General features: G+C 48.9%; 6 protein-coding genes across 6 annotated transcripts; 3 read left to right on the top strand and 3 right to left on the bottom strand.

Moving 5' to 3' along the window:
• Positions 1-4278: 4278 nt before the first annotated feature.
• MIND_00949400 (uncharacterized protein) lies at positions 4279-6028 on the top strand (the record flags this gene model as incomplete). The annotated part of the gene is made up of 14 exons (XM_037366110.1): positions 4279-4362; positions 4408-4441; positions 4490-4605; positions 4653-4697; positions 4748-4786; positions 4837-4866; positions 4910-4953; positions 5003-5087; positions 5141-5331; positions 5380-5498; positions 5545-5566; positions 5613-5727; positions 5775-5894; positions 5942-6028. 14 exons carry the CDS (start codon positions 4279-4281, stop codon positions 6026-6028), a joined length of 1131 nt encoding a protein of 376 aa, XP_037217522.1.
• An 823-nt stretch (positions 6029-6851) lies between these two features.
• MIND_00949300 (APH domain-containing protein) lies at positions 6852-8254 on the bottom strand (the record flags this gene model as incomplete). Its single annotated transcript, XM_037366109.1, has 4 exons — positions 6852-7557; positions 7607-7790; positions 7840-7982; positions 8037-8254. 4 exons carry the CDS (start codon positions 8252-8254, stop codon positions 6852-6854), a joined length of 1251 nt encoding a protein of 416 aa, XP_037217521.1.
• Positions 8255-8954: 700 nt separating this feature from the next.
• MIND_00949200 (NodB-like proteiny domain-containing protein) lies at positions 8955-10771 on the top strand (the record flags this gene model as incomplete). The annotated part of the gene is made up of 11 exons (XM_037366108.1): positions 8955-9216; positions 9268-9318; positions 9366-9461; positions 9518-9650; positions 9702-9843; positions 9892-9989; positions 10038-10057; positions 10104-10197; positions 10246-10332; positions 10380-10476; positions 10529-10771. The coding sequence occupies 11 exons, from the start codon at positions 8955-8957 to the stop codon at positions 10769-10771; spliced, it is 1323 nt and encodes a 440-aa protein (XP_037217520.1).
• A 311-nt stretch (positions 10772-11082) lies between these two features.
• Positions 11083-12947, top strand: MIND_00949100 (MFS general substrate transporter; the record flags this gene model as incomplete). Its single annotated transcript, XM_037366107.1, has 6 exons — positions 11083-11280; positions 11330-11374; positions 11422-11481; positions 11536-11548; positions 11597-11701; positions 11747-12947. 6 exons carry the CDS (start codon positions 11083-11085, stop codon positions 11785-11787), a joined length of 462 nt encoding a protein of 153 aa, XP_037217519.1. The 3' UTR covers positions 11788-12947.
• Positions 12948-13158: 211 nt separating this feature from the next.
• On the bottom strand, positions 13159-17064 carry MIND_00949000 (Glyco-trans-2-like domain-containing protein; the record flags this gene model as incomplete). Its single annotated transcript, XM_037366106.1, has 19 exons — positions 13159-13197; positions 13243-13273; positions 13322-13444; positions 13491-13634; positions 13682-13722; positions 13774-13955; positions 14005-14019; positions 14071-14196; positions 14244-14510; positions 14561-14663; positions 14721-14777; positions 14823-15459; positions 15513-15808; positions 15858-15946; positions 15994-16014; positions 16066-16097; positions 16142-16491; positions 16541-16842; positions 16905-17064. The coding sequence occupies 19 exons, from the start codon at positions 17062-17064 to the stop codon at positions 13159-13161; spliced, it is 3015 nt and encodes a 1004-aa protein (XP_037217518.1).
• Positions 17065-17863: 799 nt separating this feature from the next.
• On the bottom strand, positions 17864-20290 carry MIND_00948900 (Glycoside hydrolase family 16 protein; the record flags this gene model as incomplete). Its single annotated transcript, XM_037366105.1, has 9 exons — positions 17864-17894; positions 17948-18029; positions 18085-18177; positions 18236-18318; positions 18368-18642; positions 18695-18758; positions 18809-19060; positions 19113-19818; positions 19879-20290. 9 exons carry the CDS (start codon positions 20288-20290, stop codon positions 17864-17866), a joined length of 1998 nt encoding a protein of 665 aa, XP_037217517.1.
• Positions 20291-20879: the final 589 nt, after the last annotated feature.

The raw sequence follows: 20879 nt of genomic DNA, 5'->3' as shown, positions 1-20879 counted from the left end.
AAGGTATTCAATAGGCCTACAAACTGGTATTTAACATAAAGTTCATTGCATACAAAATCACAGACTTTATTACAAAATATATTTTGACTATTAGATTGTTAACCCAATTACTTAATGGTTTCTAGACTTTTCATTAAAAGTTAGATATAGTCAGAAAGGTATTTCAAAGTTCTACAAACTTGATTTCAACCCTGATATGGTTGATTACAAAACCACAGACTTTCACTACAAGTTAAGGTTTATTGAATTAACTTCAAAATTCAAAGTCAACCAAATGACTCCATATTGTATATGGTAGTAGAGCTTCATTGATTGAGTAAGTATTCAGTTCAAACCTATTCAAAATTCATAACCATTGACTCACAGAAGGTGAAATACTCACAAAATATCAACTTTGTTACTTTAGGGCTAGCCTGGCTCAAATAGTATTAGCACTAAATCCCTCTTCCCATTTACTGCTTACCACTTGTAGGGTCTTACCACTTGTAGGATGGAGCACAGGTATAGCTCTGAGTCTGCTTAACTTGACTCAGACCCTGACTCTGACTCTGACTCTGACTCAGACCCAGACCCTGACCCTGACCCTGACCCTGACTGTCACAGATAAAGGGCTGCTGGGTCTGAGTCTTGAAAGGCAGACCCTGACCTTAACAAACCCTGCCCCTTCTGGGTATAGGTCCAACCAGGTCTAGGTTGACCTACAGGTCACAGAATATGGAAGCAGAAAACATGTTTAGAACAATAATTTATATGTTTTGCTATATTATCTTGTGCCAGATATAGTATATGTAGCCTATCTCTCAAAATCTATAGAGTATGATCAATACAGTTCACTAATTATGATATGTTAAGTCATATAAGTGACTTGATTTTTCAAAAAAACAATTATAAAAATGAGATTCAGATAGTCAATTGTTACATTACAACTGCCTATTGCCCCTTTCTAGTTGATCTTGAAAGGGTCCATGTTTGGCCAGGTTCAGAAGTTGGTGAGGTAGAGCATGGGTCAGGGTCTCAGGGTCAGGGTCAGGGTTAGTATACCCTGACCCTGATTAGTATATCCTGCCCCTGACTCTGATCATGACAAGCCCTACCTGACTTGTACTCCACCCTCATCTTGTATACATAGATATGCATATGATGAATGAGGTAAGTATATACCTCTCTCAGTTCCTTTGTGCATTCTAACATGAAACCCTGCCACTTCAACCCCCCACTCATGCTTTCTAGGGAGAGTAAAATGTGGACAATGAAAAGGACCAGGATGGAACACAAGAAGGCTTATAAATACTAATTGTATTATATAACAATGATGATTTGAGCTTTTTGAATTGTATCAAATATGATATGAGTGTTAACCTGGATCAAGTCAACCTTACCCACTAGGGTCAGGGTTAAGTAGGGTCAGTGTCACAGATAAGACCTGGCCTGTTCTCTCCGAATCTCTCGGGCACGCGCTCTGACCTGAAGCCTGATACTGACGTTGACCCTGACTGTCAGGGTTCAGGTTGGGCTGTGCAAGACTCCTCTTGAGAAACAAGTGCCTGGAACAGAATAGATATTTAAGTGGGTGTCAGTGTCAGGGTCAGGTCATGTCGACAAGGCCCAATGAGTCGGTGTCAACTTGGTGATGCCTCCTTGTATAGGGTGAGGTAGTATAATAGGTGATCTAAGCAATGGAGTATGGTGTATACTATCACACCTTATATATGTGGCCCTGCTGAGGGGTGATCAGCTTGGTCCCTTGTCGCTGTTGGTGGTCAAAGGTTTGAATCGGGTCGTGTCAGGCCTGATGAGTTGGTGATTCCTCTTTGCACGGAGAGAAGCGGTACTTTAGAGACAATGTAAGCAATAGAGTACATAGTACACTATTGTGCCTTATATACGCAGGCCCGCAAAGGGGTGATCGGACATCCGACACCCTAGCCTCTCCTGCTCCTCCTCGCCCTCATTCCTGGCCACAGAGGGGACGATTGTATATCCCTTGCGGGCCAGGCGCTACTCCTAACCTCCTAGCACTCCCCCCCAGTCCCTGGTGTTGGGTTGGGCTCGGCAACTGCTCGACACATTGTTCTCGGTCACGTGCTTCCCACATGTGCGTTCCTCCAACTGGGGCGCCCGTTCCCCATTGTCATGTGCTGTATGTTGCAGGCTCGTGATGGCCCGACACCAGCGCCGGAGCGGACAGGCCAGGTCTTATCTGTAACAGTCAGGGTCTGGGTCAGGGTCAGGGTCAGGGTCTGGGTCTGGGTCTGGGTCTGAGTCAGAGTCAGAGTCAGAGTCAGGGTCTGAGTCAAGTTAAGCAGACTCAGAGCTATACCTGTGCTCCATCCTACAAGTGGTAAGACCCTACAAGTGGTAAGCAGTAAATGGGAAGAGGGATTTAGTGCTAATACTATTTGAGCCAGGCTAGCCCTAAAGTAACAAAGTTGATATTTTGTGAGTATTTCACCTTCTGTGAGTCAATGGTTATGAATTTTGAATAGGTTTGAACTGAATACTTACTCAATCAATGAAGCTCTACTACCATATACAATATGGAGTCATTTGGTTGACTTTGAATTTTGAAGTTAATTCAATAAACCTTAACTTGTAGTGAAAGTCTGTGGTTTTGTAATCAACCATATCAGGGTTGAAATCAAGTTTGTAGAACTTTGAAATACCTTTCTGACTATATCTAACTTTTAATGAAAAGTCTAGAAACCATTAAGTAATTGGGTTAACAATCTAATAGTCAAAATATATTTTGTAATAAAGTCTGTGATTTTGTATGCAATGAACTTTATGTTAAATACCAGTTTGTAGGCCTATTGAATACCTTCCTGCTCATATATAACATGTTGAGAACGGATAAGAACTCATTGAGATATGGCCCTACCACTATTTTGAAAACTCAGGGTTGGGTCAGTAATTTGCATTTTCTGACTCAACCATTGACTTTGAAACATAAGTCTAAACTGAATAGTACATGTATTAAGGGGTCCTACAATCTGGTAACATTTATTAGAAAGTTTGTGTAAAGTCATTACAAAGTTGTTATCCTATTGACACTAATTATGTATTTGAATATGTAGCTGGAGACTGAACTTGTAGGGTCTACCCGGAGGTCAGACCCTTGGGGTTGACTTGAGGGTTAACTTGAGGGTTAACTTGAGGGTTGACCCTCAAGTCACTGATATACATACAATATCTCTTACAATTTCTCCAATGTATATACTGACAGTTTTAATCACAATTTCTGACATGAATAAATTTAAGATTTCAACAATGATTTCATTGTACTGTAAACCTACAGTTTCAGCAGTGGAGAAATGCAAATAGAAACAAAGAGAATCTATGTGCATTTCTCTACTGCTGATTTTCTTTGTATCATCCATGCTGAAACTGTCAGTGAAATCCTTTATTTCACTGACAGTTTCGCCACATTTGATGCGCATGATATCATGACCAAATATATGCGCGCAGATATGAACCATTTCAGGCATAGTTTCAGTGCCATAGATAGTTTTCACTTCAGACTTGCTAAAACTAGTATATATTTGACCAAAATCAATCTCAGTTTCCAAACAGTATATTCTGGGCAAATCTACACAGGTTGATTTGGTTCTAGATTCTACCAGAATCTAGAACAGTTTCTACTTCAAGGGATATTTTACCAAATCCGGTGTGAGAGAGAAATACCGGCCGACGTCTGCCGAGTCGGTCGACCAACTGTGACCAGTGACCAGTCACACACAAACGAGAAAGCCTCATCCTCGCCTTAACCAGAATGTTGAACTGATTATTGGAAGAACAGCCAACGGGAATGTCCCTTCCATCGCTACTAAATGCCTTCCGCGGCCGCTGTATCGCAAAAAGGTCAATGACCGAAACATCCACCTATCGCTTTACCCGGTTGTTGGATGTTAGGTATGCTTCCCCGCACCACTGATGTCCAGACACTAGAAGATAGCACCAATGTGCATGCAACTCCGAAAACCGTTGAAGCCGACCTGCTCAACCAAAAAAAGTGATTCACAAAGGCTATGTATCTAAAAAGAGTACTTGTCGAATGCTACCTATACGCTCCTTCAAGATCTTCTCCCCGAGATGCAGCAACTTGACGCCGTAATGGAGCCAATGATTCTCTCACATGGTCAACTTTTGGTCCCGCCCTTTCGCATGCCACCAAACCGGAATCAGATTTGTTTTTTAAACTCCTTTCCCTTAGATTAGATTCTTCCCATAAAAGCGGCACTGGGGCTCGACCGCACGAGTACTCCTCTACTGCCCGCAGACATGCCGACAGGAGTGTCAGTCATCGAACTTTCCCCGCCATCCGCCGACTTCGTGCAAAGACGCGTCAGCTCGCTTGGGCCATGGGTATTCAGCGCGCCTCAACCTCCTGGTTGTTCTCATGATTTGCAGGTACTTGGGGGTTTCCTCGATAGCGTGCTTATGGGTGCGCTATAAATAATATACCTCCGCTCGGGCTAAACTTGTGTGCAAGGCGTCATCTTCTGTCAAGTAGTCACCTATTATCGAACACGGGCGCCAGCAGAGTCGGCTGTGCAGAGATTCTACAACGCGGTCGTTTTCGCTGTCTTCGGTCTATCGGTGCTCAAGGTTCATTACGGCCCTCAACTCGTCGACTTGAAACTCACATCCGGTAGACGGCTCAATGTATCGCGGTGGTGTGGGTGCAGAATGTGATGGATGTGAGTTCCCCGTTTTCTCGTGGACTCCTCATCTTGAGCGAAACTTCTAGTACGCAAATCCAGATGTCGCACGGTTGCTGGTAGCGAAGGTCTGTCTTCGTACTCATCCCGCGTCGGCGTGTTGGCTGAAACTTCCTAGGCGTGGTGGCAAGTATCAATGCCGCTCATGGTACGAAAATACGCTCTCACTTTTTGTGTGGCTCACGATGTAGACCGCGGTTATTGGCACCACGGTCCAGTCGTTCTTTTGTTTCAGGTGAGGAGATTTCTCATGCAGTTTAAAGTTTAGACTAACTCGCCGGAAGATACTACATGCTTTCCCACAACTGGACTCTCTGCGTTCCCATCATATGCGCGATGTGTGTCGGTCTTGCAGGCGTTTGCCTTTCCGTACGCTGGATCTCCTTTATGGATGAGGGCCATCAAAACTAAATTCATTCTAGCTGGCTAACATCCTGTCGGGGAATGCCAAGGCTAAAGTAATGTGGCTTCTGGCGAGTCATCTGGTTCCTTTAATATTCGTGGGAGATCTAAAACGATCACAGGTGCATCTTATCGGAGTTTTCGTTGCCGACTTTCTTATCACCGCTGGCACGATTCATTCTCTCCAACGACGGAGTGCTGGCCTTCAACGGTAAGCGCCAATAACCTAGTGGAATTTGTTCCAACTCGTGTTCCCAAGCACCGCTCTACTTATCAACCGATTGCTCCGTTTGGTTTTCGAGAGTGCGATTCCACCCACGGTCGTGGCAACGATAGACTTGATCATGACGCAAACCCTCGGCCAGGCTCATTTGCTCTGTTCGTGTGCATTCCTCGAAAACCACCATACTCATTCTCCGTATAGGGCACATGCTTCTGAACATCGCGTAGATATTTTTCTTCAATTCTTGACGAATTCTTAACCCTTCACAGCCTAGGGAAAGTGTACGTCGTGAGCCTTTTATACACACTCAACTCCATCAACGCGTATCGCACACGGGACGGGAGCCAGGAGGTCTATTCTTATAACGACCGACGGACGTCACGTGTATGTTCCAAGAGCTTCCCTAGACCGAGCGCTGATCGCTCATCCAGCGCGCTACTAATCTGGAACTCGGGAGTCGCGGGTTGGGCCATCAGCTCTCCTCCAAGGACCAAATCTTCGTTCACACCCAGGTGTCCACACATGTATCTCCGGAAACGTTTTCCCCTCGAGTGTGTTTATCTCTCCTTTCGTGGTCCACTCTAATTGCCGTGTTTAGTCCGAGTACAAGCATTCCGCTCCGCCCACACCCAGAGATGACACGTCTAGTCACAATGCTAGCGATCATGTTACATTTGCTCAGTGACCCGGATATATTATACCACTCTCGTAGCACTCTACTTTCGTTCGCCCCAGGCTCTTCATCCGCGAAAGCTTCTCAAATGATCTCACATATTGCTGTGCTTCAACAGCACGACAAAACGTTCTCTCAAGGCAGACTAGAACAAATGCAGAATGCTGCAGGTTGACGGTGGTTGAATGTAATTGGCCCCAGGGTTTGGAACGAGCGTTTAAAGAACGCTCATTTGCGTGCTTGGGTAAATACTAAGCTATATCAGGCCTAAATCAAATCAAGTCCACAAAGGAATTGTATAGGGTGTGGGAGAAATTCAACCTTGAGGTGTGCCCACACTGAGGAAGATAAGCTCCAGGATGACTCTGCGCTCAGCGATCGCCTACGAGTTCAAATTGACTCATCAATGTGGTGGCATATAAATATGGCCCTGAATGCACGTTGAAAGCCAGAGCACTCAGACACTCAGCCACGCAGAACTACCACTAGCAATTTGCACCAATCAGAATGTTGACCACTGGAACCACAGTCGACTTTAACCAACCAACCAACCATGGAACCCATGGACCAACCTGCGCCGAGTGCGGGGCAAAGGACGGCGGGCACGTGTGAGTCCGATATCACTCGTAGCCTCTTCTCTGACATTTGCTTCAGACCAGGGTGCAAGTTGGCTTAGACCTCGAAGATGTTCAGGGGCAGAGCGTTTGAAGTTGTATTGCAGTAGCGAGCGACGTTTTGTAACCCATTAGCGATTTTGAAAACTCACATTATGACTCTACTTGGATGTGTGTCTTAGTCTGTGCGTCTGGAACTTTCATAGATTCGATACCAAGTCTCAGAGGCCCAGCGTTTGTAACTCTCGCTCAAGAACCTTCACCCAACTGCCCTTGGAACCTTCTACGCTTTCATCACTCCGGACTCCATATTCCAAAGCCGAACGCAAACAAACCCAAATCCACTGTAGCGCATTCCCCTTGGTGCCCAGAACCGCGTCACGGTCCGATTCCCTCTCTTTGATAGCAGCGATTTGGGGGGCACGCTCAGCCAGCCGTTTATGAAACTCCCCTGACCACGTACTGCCTATGTTCTGAGCGACAGGGTTGTCAGGCCATGTGGCTCGGACGTCCGATACAATATTTCCGATCCACGACATACGAACAGAGAACGGTGGGCCCATGCGAGCGAATTCCCAGTCGATGATTCCCTTGATTGTCCCGTTCACGTCAGCCAAGATGTTGCCAAAGTGGAAATCGGTGTGGTAGAGACGCGGACGGAGCTCTTCAGAAGTACGGAGTCGCTGGACCCACGGCTCAGCGGTGGACTGAGGTTTGTCAAGAGTGTCGATCAAAAGTTGGAGTCGAGGAAGGAAATCCCGTAGGAACGAAACAGCTGGGTGAATAGACACGATGTGATGGTAGGACTTGAGAAATGCAGAGACGTAATCTGGCCAGGTTTCGTAGAAGCCAGTCGGGTTGAGCGAGGCAAACGTCTCAGTAGTGAGATTATATGGCGACGAGTGGAAGTAACGCGCGATATCAGGACTAAGAAGGGTTATTCAAGTTTCAGTGCAGCAGAGCATCGAAGGCTTACATCTGCCACATTGCTTCTTCAACCACAGGTCCGGCGCCTCCTCCCAGAGCCAGACCTCCGTATCGTCCAGGACGGCCGACATCAAACACTTTGACGAATATATCGACCAATTGGTCCAACACAGTGTCGAGCTGAGATGGGGAAAGATTTTGCCATATTTTAGCAAGGGAGGGGTATGGGATTTCTGAAGCAAACGATAAGACTACGCCCTGAGGACATACAACGCGGCTTACTCTCGAGACAGTTATACTCATAACCAAGAGAATTATGGGGGTCAGCCGAGAAGAAGACGACTTTCGGTACGGGGACTCCAGAGTCACGGAGGAGCTCTAAAGTGGCCATCTCGTTTTCTGTTTTCACCCTGTCGAATGTTTTCCTACCAATGCTTTTGAGCCGCAGTATTGTGGATGTGGATGAGATCTGTTACTACCTTGCTACGCGCAAAACGACATCTCTACCAGACCATGAATGGCCTTCTGCCTCCGATAATGACACGAAGTAGAGTTTGTGAAACACGCCATGATCCTCTGGACTCGATATGCTTGTTACCCCCAGACCCAGACGAGCGGTGAAGAGCTCGCGAATAGTTGTGTCGCTGAGGAGGTCTCGACGCGAGAAGGATTCATCGTCAGGGTGTACCCAGGCCATCGATGTAGAGAGTAAGTGGACTCGACATGTGTGTCGTGTGAACAAACAGTGGACACACAAAGTTGAGGACTTGTTCAGGACTAGTTCATTTCTATGTGACTATAGCACGTGATAGTGTCACACCTCTCAGCCTTCGATCCGACTTTTGGAAATACTCAGGCTCCTGAACCAGCCGTCGTTGGAGAACGCTGTAGTCAGTATGTAACGTTTGTGACATCACGTGTAAAACGTCTTGGAGAACCGGTCTTGCTATCGGTTCTCCATGGAGAACGCACCACCATATCTTTTACACGTGATGTCACAAACGTTACATACTGACTACAGCGTTCTCCAACGACGGCTGGTTCAGGAGCCTGGGAAATACTATTTGTCTTTGGTTTGTCTGAGTCAGCACCCTTCCTTCGTCTATCTAACTTCACAGAGGATTCCGTTGAACAAAATCCTTCATGACCTGAATAGACGAATGCCAGAACCATCTAACAGACCGCGCAAGCCGACCATTATTGTCCGCTTTCATGGCTCTTGCTGGCTCTTGGCACAAAGAGCTCAAGAGAAGTCAAGAGCTAAGTCAAGGCTATAAATTGATCGAACTTGAAGATCGCCTGAACTCCACTTGGCGAGCCGACCCTGGATTACCTACATACCTCTTCGTCTCTACTCCCACCATCTAAAACGCTTAATACCCTCCACTCTTTCGCCCATGAGACCACAACTAACCACCACTTTTCTTTTCTCTCTTGCCGCCTCCGCTCTCGCCAACCATGACCAATTAGTCAAGCGTCAATCTCAGGCCAGCTCTGCGCCAGCGGCTTCGGGGACTGTCGTTGTCGGAGTTACCATTCCACCTTTGGCGCAGATAACGATGGGGATGCCGACTCAACAAGTGCCGGTTGCAACAAGAACCGCACCACCAGGGGCTACGCCCCCGATAGCAGGGGCCCCAACGCTCCCATCGCCTGCTTGTGTGTCTGCCGATTTCCGTTTTTTTCAAGGGTCGTGCTGATAAATGACAGGGTCTTTTGTACAAGGACAATGGCCCGCGATGGATAAGCCTATCGATACATGTAGGTTCTCGTTCTCAGTCAACATTGCATTGGCTAACACTGCACAGCAACGGACCAGGTGAAGGAATGGATGAAAGAATTGGATGGGTATAACATCCCGGACTTGAAGCCTACTGTGGACGGCTCTTGCGCGAACGATACTGGTGGGTTGTTTGGGTCCTATCACTGTTTCAAATTCTTTTTGTCTGATCGTCTCCAGCTGCTGCTGCCAATGCCTCCGCGCGAGGATGGTGGACCTGTGGAGGTTACACTCGGGCAACCGACATCACCGCCTGCCCCACGAAGCTACAGTGGGGAGTGTCGTTCGACGACGGGCCGAGTCCATACACAACGTGAGTAACCGGAGACAAAAAAACCTGTCTTAGCTGCTTATCCTGACCTAGTAACCTTCTCACCTATCTGCATGACAAGAACATCTCAGCAACATTCTTTGTGGTCGGCTCGCGTGTCATCTCGTACCCCGACATCCTAATCAACGAGTACATGGCCGGCCATGAAATTGCTGTCCACACTTGGTCCCATCCCGTATGCTCTTCGATCACTCATTTGCGGCACATTCTGAAGCGATTACAGCATCTCACAGCGCTTACAAACGAGCAAATTGTAGCCGAGCTTGGATGGACTCGTCATGCTATCAAGTCTGTCTTAGGAGTTACACCCACGACGATGCGGTATGCACGAATTTTTGTTGTTCCATGCAGTGTCTCATAGCAAGACAGACCACCTTACGGGGACATCGGTATGTAGTTCACAGTTTGTTTGTTCGGCGTCTCAACTCCATGAAGACGATCGTGTTCGTATGATCTCGTTGGCTATGGGGTTGGTTCCCATCATCTGGACGCGCACACCCAGTGGAGCTTCTTTCGATACCTTTGATTGGTATGTCAATGACAGTGTGGGATCCTGCAACCCTAAAATCATTTGCAGGCGAGTGGCGGGCGGCGTGGTCGACGGAACTACCTCTTTCAATACGTTCCAGAACATCCTTAGCAATGCGACAACACTCGATACCGGGTCAGTTCCAACTGTCTTGCCGATGTACTTACTGATCTCTGGTATAGTTTCTGTGTATTGCAACACGACCTCTACGAAATCACCGTCGATCTCGCTCTTGGATATACCATGAATGCGGCCTTGAGCCATAACCCTGCGTTCAACGTGGGTGTTTTCATCACCATGAGTTTCTCAAGTAGCTGATCGACTTTTCCAGCTTGAATCCATTGGACGGTGCAACAAAATCCCCGCGACAAATATGTTCGTTGAGTCGAATGTCAACAAAAGCTTCCCATTCCCTTCACCCCCTGCATCCATGGCAGGCCAAGGCGGCAATTCGTCAACTAACGGGAAAGTGTCTTCTCGAGGCGGGGCAGGAGGCTCCAGCGATGCGCAGTCTCTTAGATGGAGCGCTTTGCTTGCTGCCGGAGCTTTAGCATCTACTTTACTCTTTGCATAGACTTTACGACTCTATGGACACCACTACTTAGGGATTGACTATAGTACTTACAAGTATCAGATCAGTAACGCGTTTCGTTCTTTCGCTTCGTCCAACACGACATGACATTCTAGATCCTCCTCTTGCGCCGTGACAGACGGGTTCAAGTTCTGACTCGATTCCCGCGAAGGGAGTCGGCGTAACTTTGAAAGCCCAACCAACCCCACAACTTTTGAACTTGGTCAACGTTGAATTCGGACCATCGGCTTTACCCTCCACACGTGCCTGTCTCGAGACCCATTTATGACCTCTTCCACAAGTCATGAGCCGGAATGACTTCCCAGCTTCGAGTCGATTCGACGGGAAAGCAGCTCACTGGGTCCGAGACTGATGACCTCCCACCTCAAACTAGAGCGCAGAGAAAGACACAGCATGTTCAACTTGCAACGCTCTGTTGGACACTCTTCCTGGCAGGCTGGAATGACGGGACAGTGGGTCCGCTGCTTCCCAGAATACAGCAGTCCTACCATGTGGGTTTCGTTCAAGGCTATAATATACTGATTATTCAACATTCGACAGGTTGGGTATACCATCGTTTCCCTCGTCTTCGTATTCCAGTGCCTAGTGAGTTCATACCGTGCCGTCAGATAAAACCTGATCATTGAGATGAGGGGTGCTTTCTCGGCGCGTTGGCGAACATCCCACTGACGCCGAAGTACGGATTTGGGAAGGCTAGTGTTGTTTTTTTCTACTCGTTCTCCCGTTCCTCATATGGTTCATTGTAGCTCATGCTTGTTGGTCTGTGGACAGACTACCTCTGAATATGTTAGCTCATCGCAACTCAAGGTTCAACGTGCCAGATGATAGCGTACAGCCTGCAGGCGTCTGGGGCCCCCGTTTCCTGTGTTCGTTCTTGCTGGTTTCGTCAATGGATTTGGACTGGCCATGCAGGTAATTCTATACCCTGAATCTTAACGTTTTTTCTGACTCGGACAGGACGCACAAGCCAACGGTTACGTCGCCAGCATGACCTCTAATCGCGATAGCGGCGTCTTAATGGGGCTCGTGCAAGCCGCTTATGGCGCCGGGGCTCTCGTAGCGCCTTTTGTGTCGACCCAGTTTGCCCAGCCTCGATTCGCTGCACACCACCATTGGGCGTTCCATTACCTCTTGTCGCTCGGCGTAACCGTGCTGAACACGGTGTTGCTGGCTGCCGTGTTCAGAGGCAGGAACCAGGAAGGTCGGACTGTCTACCCCACCGTCGCGAGAGATGAGCAGCTGACAAATGGTCTCAGCTTGTCTAATATTAACAGGTCAACCGCCCTCTCGCGACGAGAAACCGGCCGAAAACCAGGTCACCGCCAATGAACCCGCGCAAGAACGGAGTCACTTGAGGCAGATCATCTCCATCAAATCTGTGCATGTTTTGGCGCTATACCTTTTTGTTTATGTTGGGACGGAGGTGACTATTGGTGGTAAGAGAAAATGCTGCGTTTAATCCGGGGGGGGGGGTAATCTGTCAACAGGCTGGATCGTCTCGTTCATGCTTACCGTGCGCCATGGCGGCCCGTCATCAGGCTACATCTCGGCTGGTTTCTTTGGAGGTGAGATCAGTCCGGAAAATACGGGCATCAGTCTTTATGGTGGAACTATGATAGGTCTGACCCTCGGAAGAGTAATTCTCCTCCCGGTCAACAAACTGGTTTGTGCCTGCCACGGACGCGTGTAAAAGGAGTTCAAACCCCGTTAGATCGGGGAACATCGGGCTGTATACCTTTATGGAATCATCGCCATCGCGTGAGTCGATTTTGTGGTGGTTGTCAATGCTCATTAGACCAGCCTAGAATTAGTCATATGGCTGGTCCCCTCGCTCGTTGGTGGTGCCATTGCCGTCTCCTTCGTTGGACTCTTCCTTGGCCCTATGTATCCCATCGTGATGAATCACGCTAGTCGCGTGTTCCCTGCTCACCTCTTGACCGGCATCATCGGCTGGATTGCCGGCATTGCTACAGCCGGTGCCGCCGTTGTTCCGTTCATCACCGGCGCAATTGCCGGTGCGGGTGGGAAAGGAATACAAAGCTTGGAACCAGTGTGAGTGAGAGTAGTACTTAGTCGACCGTCTCTAATCATCATCAGAGTTGTTGCGATGCTGACTGTGATGGTGGTTCTGTGGGCGCTGGTCTCCAAACGAGTCTAAAGCATGTATTCGTTGCGTCGAAAGCCATTATACGAAAGCGTCTACAAAAAAAGCAAGACATGTCGAGTTGCGCGTGTATGGAGTCGTGTCTATTGAGTCAGTGTACAGTTGGAATAAGGATATGGATATCGTGTTGTCAGTGAGTGAGTATATGCGCGACGCAAAGTCGATAGTCCAAAAGAAAAACGTCCAGTAAAAAAGCACAGCAGTATCAGTAAGAAAACACCATCAGCCATGGGTTTAGCACAATCTGGGACGGGTCAGTGGTCAGGGTCAGAATGAAAGAGGAACATACCGGGAATAAGATATGGCAAGCTGCCACGACACTGAGGGCGATTTAAGTCGATGACAGGCAAGAGAAACAGAATACTTACGCGAGGGGGAAGATAACACCCCATGCATCTCCACTAACCCGCCATTGCAATGGGACCAGATTTGTTGAGACGATAATCATGCCAGCGATGATGATGAAGGAGACAAGGAGCGGGAACCAGAATCTATCAGGGAGGTTACAACTTTCTTCACAATAGCTTCATATCTTACCGCTTGCAGATCTTAGGGATCTCCTTGAAGAAATTCGACCTTTGAACCTCTTTTATGGTCGCAGACCATTGGATGTTGTACGAGAAAAGGTGGGCGAGAATTGCTTGGCTGACCGGTATTCCCAGTCCACCGAAGAAAAAGAAGCTGTTCGATATTGAGGCTAACATTTTCGGAGAAATAGGTTAACTCACAAGAAAGGAATCCACTTGAGATTGAGGATGAAGCCGAATATCTACGTTGAAGGTTAGTGTTTCCGTATCATGCTTGGACACAGAAAACGCACGAGGTCCTTGTGGCCAAGACGATATTCAAGTAAGGTGTAACCGACTGTGCCTGTTCCGAAGAACACAATTGTGCAAGCCAGCCAGATCTCGAAGCTGCCGCGATAAAAGCCATCAACAGGAAATTGGAAGCCTAGCAGCACATAGTTGATGAGACCAATCGTTACCGAGGCAGCAATGCCGTCTAAACTTGATATAAGGACGGGCCTGGACGAGGAAGCATGTCAACCTACAATACGAGAACATGTCTGCATAAATTTAAGTGCAAGTCGAAGAGAGAGGAGAAAAAAGACACTCACAAGCCATCATTGAAATCTTGTAGTGCATCGGGGCAGCTTTGCACCAAAGGAATTGATGGATCTGATGGGTCACGGGACCGCGTCTCCACCACTGGATCAGCGGATGGAAGAGTAGTTCGCTGCAGCCTAACCGAGCATATCAGAAACTGAGTACTATCGCAGACAAAGCTTACCATAGGCGTACTTCTGCCACCTGTTGAGCTCGTCGTCGATGGTGAGGGACACGCCTTCCTTGAATCCGCCCTTGGAATATGTCGCCCAACGGATTATGTAACCACGCAATAGTAAGCGCAACGCCATGTCGAAATCTTCGGAGACGTTGCTTTCGGACCAGATCTTTTCCTTTCCGTCGACATCAACGAATGCGGCGTCTTGCAGCGCCTTCCAACGGAGGAATGCGTTATGGCCCATAAATGGAGCGACCTCGCCATTCGCACAAGCTGTGTCCCATGGTCAGACAGTGCATTGCGAATCCAAAAGGAAAACGCACCCATTGAAATGCATCTATTGATTCGACGAGTGAAGTATGCGATACCATTCTCGAAATAATGGTGGGCGACCTGCATGACATCTGATTCGTGTTGGATGATTCCCTGAATATCGCGTCAGCCGATTGAGTTGGTACCGGTGGTATAGAGAGGGGCACATACCACGGTTGGACATTCCGTCATCTCCCTAGCCGCATCTCGCAAGCAATCCTCAGGTACCTGGAAACAGCTGAGTCGAGAAGCCGATGATGATCGCCAACTTACAACGGTGTCCGAGTCAACTATAAGGATGAACTCGCCAATGCGGCAAGAGCGACCATTCGCAGCCCAGGGCCTGAAGCGTTTCCCACTCTCAACATACGTCTCCTCCATTGCCATCGCGAGCGCCCTTTCCTCAAGTTCTTCCGCAGCACCGAGGTTGACAAATCCATCGCCTAAAGCGGCGGTCATACCAAGTGTAGCCATGTCATCGCCGTCTCGGTTCTGGTATTGCAAGCCGTATTGACCTGCGAAAGTGACGCTGCGGCTGTCAGAACCCACGAATCCAGTCGACGATAGGCTCATGCGATGAGGCATCCCGATTGCATGATTGCCAAAGCCACCGCGGACACTACCTGTCCTACTTCCAGCTGCAGGGGTCGCCCCAGCGCCAATGACAGGCGCGTTCAGTCCAGCGGCATCGACCAATGCTTCAAGATGTTTCTCCATTTTCAGCGACAGAGCAAGCCCATAGTTCATGTTGCTTGCTTTCTTGAACCGCCCCGCGCGTTTGAATCCCTCGCTGCTACCATCATGTTTTGGCCGAGCAACCCAGCCAATGTTGTGATGGGCGTAAAACGCGAGCCGCTCGTCCCGGTCCGGCCCGGAAAGAAGCCGGAGGCCGTCATCGTTGACGAAAATGCTGAGCTAGTGTAAGAATACTATGTAGAAGGGACTCTGATTTTGAAAAGGTACCTGGACGTTCCTCCCTGCCTGGCATACGTCTGCATGGCCTTCTTGATGGACTCGATCGACGGCGCAAGAACGGTGAGAAGGCTTTCTTTGTAGACAGGCATCTGGATCGTAATATGCGGAAGCCGCTCATCGACCATTTTGTTGGCTCGTGGCTTAATTGCGGAGTAGAACTTGGAGTTCTCATGAAAGTGCGCAACGGGTCCGATGCTGATGACGTGTTGATCGATCCAGGATTCTGAGGTTGAAATGAGCACGTACCACATCGTGATATTTTGGATGAGCTGGAGGGCAAAGAACTAGGTGTCGCAGAGTTAAGAATAGTCGATTGCATCAGTAGCAACGTACCAATGAGACACACCACAACAAAGGGCACAGGGCGAAAAGCGCGAAGCGGATGAATTCCCCGTCAAGGGACCATTCTTGCAGGATCGTGTCTAGCTAATGTTGAATGGACAGAAAGAAGCAGCGGAAAGATTCCTACTGATGCCATTCCCAATGAACACTAGAAGCCATGTTAATTGAGAATACAACGCGATTCAGCGATCTGACAAACCGAAGGAGAGACCCGCAGCTAACCCGTTATATCTAGGCTGTCGTAAGAATTGTGCTAGGGAGGAAAGAAAACCTACATCGGCGCGTATAGTTTGGCGTCACGTCTGTCTCTCAGACCTGACTCGACATCTGCTGCGACAATTGTAGTCTCGACCCCCACCTTCTTTCCATACCAATTTCGGCGAACCTTGGCCTTCGTGAGTTTTTCTTGGTCTGGCAGGAGGCCAGCTTGCTTCTCCGAGTCAAATGGCCTGGCAGCTAGCGAGGAGTGGGAGAGAATAGAGCCCGAGATAGAGCCCGGAGTTGACAAAGGGCCGGTTGGACGAGACCGCCAAAGGAGTTTGATGAGACGATCCTCGAAATCTTGACAGGTAGGTATAATAGCGTCAATGCTATCGGACCAGACTACGAGAACTCGCTCGTCACGCTGTTAGCAGTGCATTAGTGTAGTGAAAGCAAGAAAGGAGTGAAAAAACGCGCAATGAAAGCCGCTTGCTGCTCTTTATCGGCATGAGGCAGGAGAAGCATTGTGTCGAGTACTTGAATGCGCGTCTCTGAGTCAAGGTAGATGCTTTTTTCGTCGGACGACCTTGGATACGCGTAAGGCTCAATGCGAATAGCGCAATAAGGACGTACAATTCGGCAAGAGCAGCATGGACCGCGGCGCTCCTGACTTTGACCGCAACTTGGGGATTCAGGGCAGCAACAGCAGCTTCGAATGGCTCCAACGCGCTGTTCTCGTAAGGAAAGACTCGAAATTCAGGGCTTGAGGGCTGGCCTGCGTGATATGATAAGAATAGGAATTTTGGCGGGCATCCGGGACGCGTGGCAGCAACGAACCAGTGGGCGTGTTTCCCCCGCTGCTGCCTCCAGCTACAGTTCCATCCGAGACTCGAAGAGCTATGCCAGAGGACACTGGTTCGTCAGGTCGAAACCAAGCGTCGCCCTGTGTTTGTTTGAAGAGGTAGTGCAACAGCGCGTCATATCGGTCGTAGTCCATAGTATGTCGACTTGCACTTGCTCAACCAACACCTCTTCTGCCAGCACGAGTTGGAGGCAAATGAGAGTTTTGGCTGCAAAATGACGATGACGGTGGTGGGGATGGTGGCAGGGAGCAGAAGAAGAGGATCTGTGCTTCTCAGGCCATTTTTTGAGCTTATCCGGCCGCGCGTTTCATAAACTTGGCCTGTCGACATGATCCTGCGAGGCTTCGGTCAAGCCACCGGTATCTGGGGTCCTAATGATGCTCACATGTCCGTGACGCATCGCGCCCGCGTGTACCACTAGGGAACGCGTTGACAAACGAGTTGAACATATTTCAGGAGGTCTGAGAGAGGTAGAAGGAATCATTCTGTCTTATCGGTACACCCTTCGATAAGAAGAAAAAAACGTCAAATTTCAGTACCTCAATCGATGACGTCGCGAGTGACCGCGTTAAATCCGCGTCCGAAAGTCGCAAAGCAACGCCCGTACTTATTCGATGACAACCTTTTTTTTCTGATGCCTTTTCGGCGCCTTTGGGCAGTTTGCTAAATCGAGGACAAGAAGCACAAGATCAGGGCAACAAATCGACAAGCACTACGAGGTATGTACACAAAGAGTCTAAGAACATAAAGTCCGTGGCTTGCGATGTCTATAGTTGGATGCCTATTGCTACATGAAAGCGTCCATTCAAGTTCGTTAAGTGTCAGATGAGGGTCTTAGTCAAGAAAACGAGCGTCGTGTGTCTTCAGTTGTCGGTATCAAGAAAGGTCAGTGGGTATATTGCGTGTATGTTCTCATCTTCTGCGTCGACTTTTTCAACATTTCTTCCACATTTTCACGCTATCACTGGAATCAAGCGTTTTGATCAGCCAAGTTCGCAACCCCACACGAACACCCACATTCTAAAGGCCCCGTCCTCCGGGTCTTTTGGCCATGTTGAGTACCATGCTTTTTTCGCTTGCCAGAAATCGAACATGGCCGCTTGAAGCGAAAAGACGCGTCAGATATACGCTTCGAGAAGGAAGGAGAGACGCACTACTGGAGCCGTCCAACCAGGGTTTGCCACCGACTTTGTCGGGAAACCATCCACTCGTTCCACCAACTGCAAGGTCGATGATGAGATAAAATGCTGTTCGGACACAGATCGCGTTCAGTCGCTGAAGCCCGAACAATGCAGGGAGACATACGTTTATCAAAAGGACTGTTGATGTTCGTATAGGGATTGTGGACAACGACTTCCGAGGAGCCATTATGGGCTGTATCAGGAAATCTGAGCAATATCGTCAGAAACGGAGGTCATTTCGGAGAGATTAATCTACCCGGCGCGATTCCAGAAACTCTGCTTCGGCTTTTTCGTCTTGATATAGAGCATTTGTCGGACCTGAGTATCAACATAGAAGCGCATCCAACCCTTGTCCCACTCGAGGCCATACGTATGAAAGCCCTTATCGAAACTTGACCGTTTCATACCGAACCAGCCAAACGCTCGAGTGACCAGTTCTGCGAAGGGACCATACTGGACTGTAGCGCGTACAAAATTCGAACCCTGTTGCGGGTAAGACGGCGAATTGCCACGAGCTTCCATAAGGTCCATCTATGTGGATAGCGGTCAGAAGATTGACCGCTAGAACGAGAAACAAGCTGACCTCTCCATCGAGAGGCCAAGTTCCCTCGACAGGAAGCATCCAAATCGCTGGCCACAACCAGTCACTTGAATCAAATTAATGAATGGAAGCAGGAAACGAGGAAAGAGGACCCACCCCCGGGGTAGTTTGGCCCGAACCTCAACCTTGCCGTATGTGATACTGTAATGGTCCTTTGTGCTGATACGGGCGCTCATGACAGGATTGACGACGGTGTCTTTCCCGTTCCCTGACGCGGTACATGCACTCTTGTTGGTCGATTCTTCCGTGCAGGGACTCAGAGTGACAGTGCCAGTGTTGACTGTGTCTTCACCAGCCCAGTCCGAGGTCAGGGTAGGCATAATGTAGAGGTTGCCGTTGTTCACATATCTATTGTCAAATGTGTGTTCGTTCACGGTTGACTAAAATGGAGACCACGTACGAGTTGGTGTCGAAGGAGCTGGCAATTTGAAATTCTCCGTTACCAAAGCCGCCCAGCTGGACATCCCTGGTCCATGTATTGGCCAGATCGAAGGTAGAAAAGTCATCGTTGAGTACAGTGCACAACTGACTGTCGCTGAACTTGTCGACACTCTTCATGCCGAAAAGACACAATACCGCCGCTCCGCCGAGACCAATCAACATGCATAGGAAGGTCAGCCACCAAGAGACACGCTGACGCGGGGCAGCACGTTGAAGCCACGGCTTTTCGTCTTTGGAGAGTTTGGCCTGGAGACGAGTGGAGGGAGCTGGTGCAGGGGGTGCGGGCAAAGCTAGAGCACTACCAGAAAGCCCATCACCAGTGACTGCATATGGATATGTGGGAGGAGTCCAGACAGACGATGAGGGTCTCGATGCCGGAGAGAGAAACGGTGCTCTGAATGTCTGAGAAGGAGTTCCTGGTGTAACTGGGGCAGCGCTTCCAGGAGTCGACATCCCGGCTGCAGCAGAGCTACGAAATATTGTCGAACCAGTTGGACTTCCATTTAAAGAAGTGTTCGATGCACTGCGTGACATGAACGATGCTTGCGGTGGTTGCAAAGGTAGGTCGTGTTCATCGTCGGACATCTGCCGCGTAGGCGGAGAGGGAAGGCTTTCGAATGAGCCCGAACGACGGCGAGGAAGTGGGTCTGGGTTGCCCGGATGCGCTGGGAAAAGAAGAAAAATCGTATCAGACAGATTTTACGTGTAAATCCACCAACACTCACATTGGAATGGAAACTGGTAGCTGCTGGGAGGTGGACGATATCCTACACTGGCACGTCGAGGGGAGTGATAAATAGGTTGATCCTCTGGCTCGGCTGGAGGAAAATAGAGTTGGGCTGCACTCCAAGTCGGCGATAGTTCGTGGTCTTCCGAGCCAGAACCGATATCCTGGCCATGACCAGTATCACTTGTTTCAAAAGGATTCGAGTTTATACGACGAGGAAAAGAAGGCGAAGTTGGGGTGGTGGCAGCAACAGGGTTATACGATGTCGTCGACATGGGTCGGCGACGCGCTTGTGATTTGAAGCTTTCTGTCGAGTCGGTGGAAGGCAAGAAAGGAAGTGGCGAGCGTGACAGCGGACTAGGTTGTCGCAACGGGACCAACTCGCTCGAGCGTCGACTACTGCTCGCCATAGCGGGATTTTGAAAAACAAGGCGAGAGATAAGAACGTGGAGCTGACAGCTTCACGGCAAACTCGTGTCCGTTGTCGGAGTGAGTTGGGGTCCTAGTTCAGGTTATTCCAAGAAAAACCATCCGGATTCTCATGACGGGCAACACTCGTCATGGTGCAGCAAATAATGAGATAACCAAAGATTGAGGCCGTAAAATGTTGCAGTTCGACGTTACAAGGAGTTTCATTTCTTCCGCTATACAACGGAGAACTTGGTGAAGCTGCTGCCGCCGCCGAAGAAGTCCAGTCGTTCAACTGCAAACAAAAAAAACTGTGGGTGCCAGCAAAAATCAAGCGCATCAATCAAATTTTCATTTTCCGTCAGCCACTGCCAACGATAACAGGTTCAAAGTGTTTCTCGGAACTTTATCGCTTCCAACCAAAAACCCAACCATGGGGTCAAATTGTCGCCTATTTACCGCAGGCTTTGCAGCCAAAACACAGCTCGATCTAGAGCATACATTCCACGACTGGGCGTGACATTGTGAGCGTGATATGTGACCGGCCTCGATTGCCAGCCATCTTGGAATCGAGTGCCGAAACAGCGCTGA

Source organism: Mycena indigotica (assembly GCF_014461135.1).
Source record: "Mycena indigotica strain 171206Taipei chromosome Unknown Mind.scaff0008, whole genome shotgun sequence".
In the NCBI taxonomy this organism is placed as follows: Eukaryota; Fungi; Basidiomycota; class Agaricomycetes; order Agaricales; family Mycenaceae; genus Mycena; species Mycena indigotica.
This window is presented reverse-complemented; position numbering and strand designations above follow the sequence as displayed.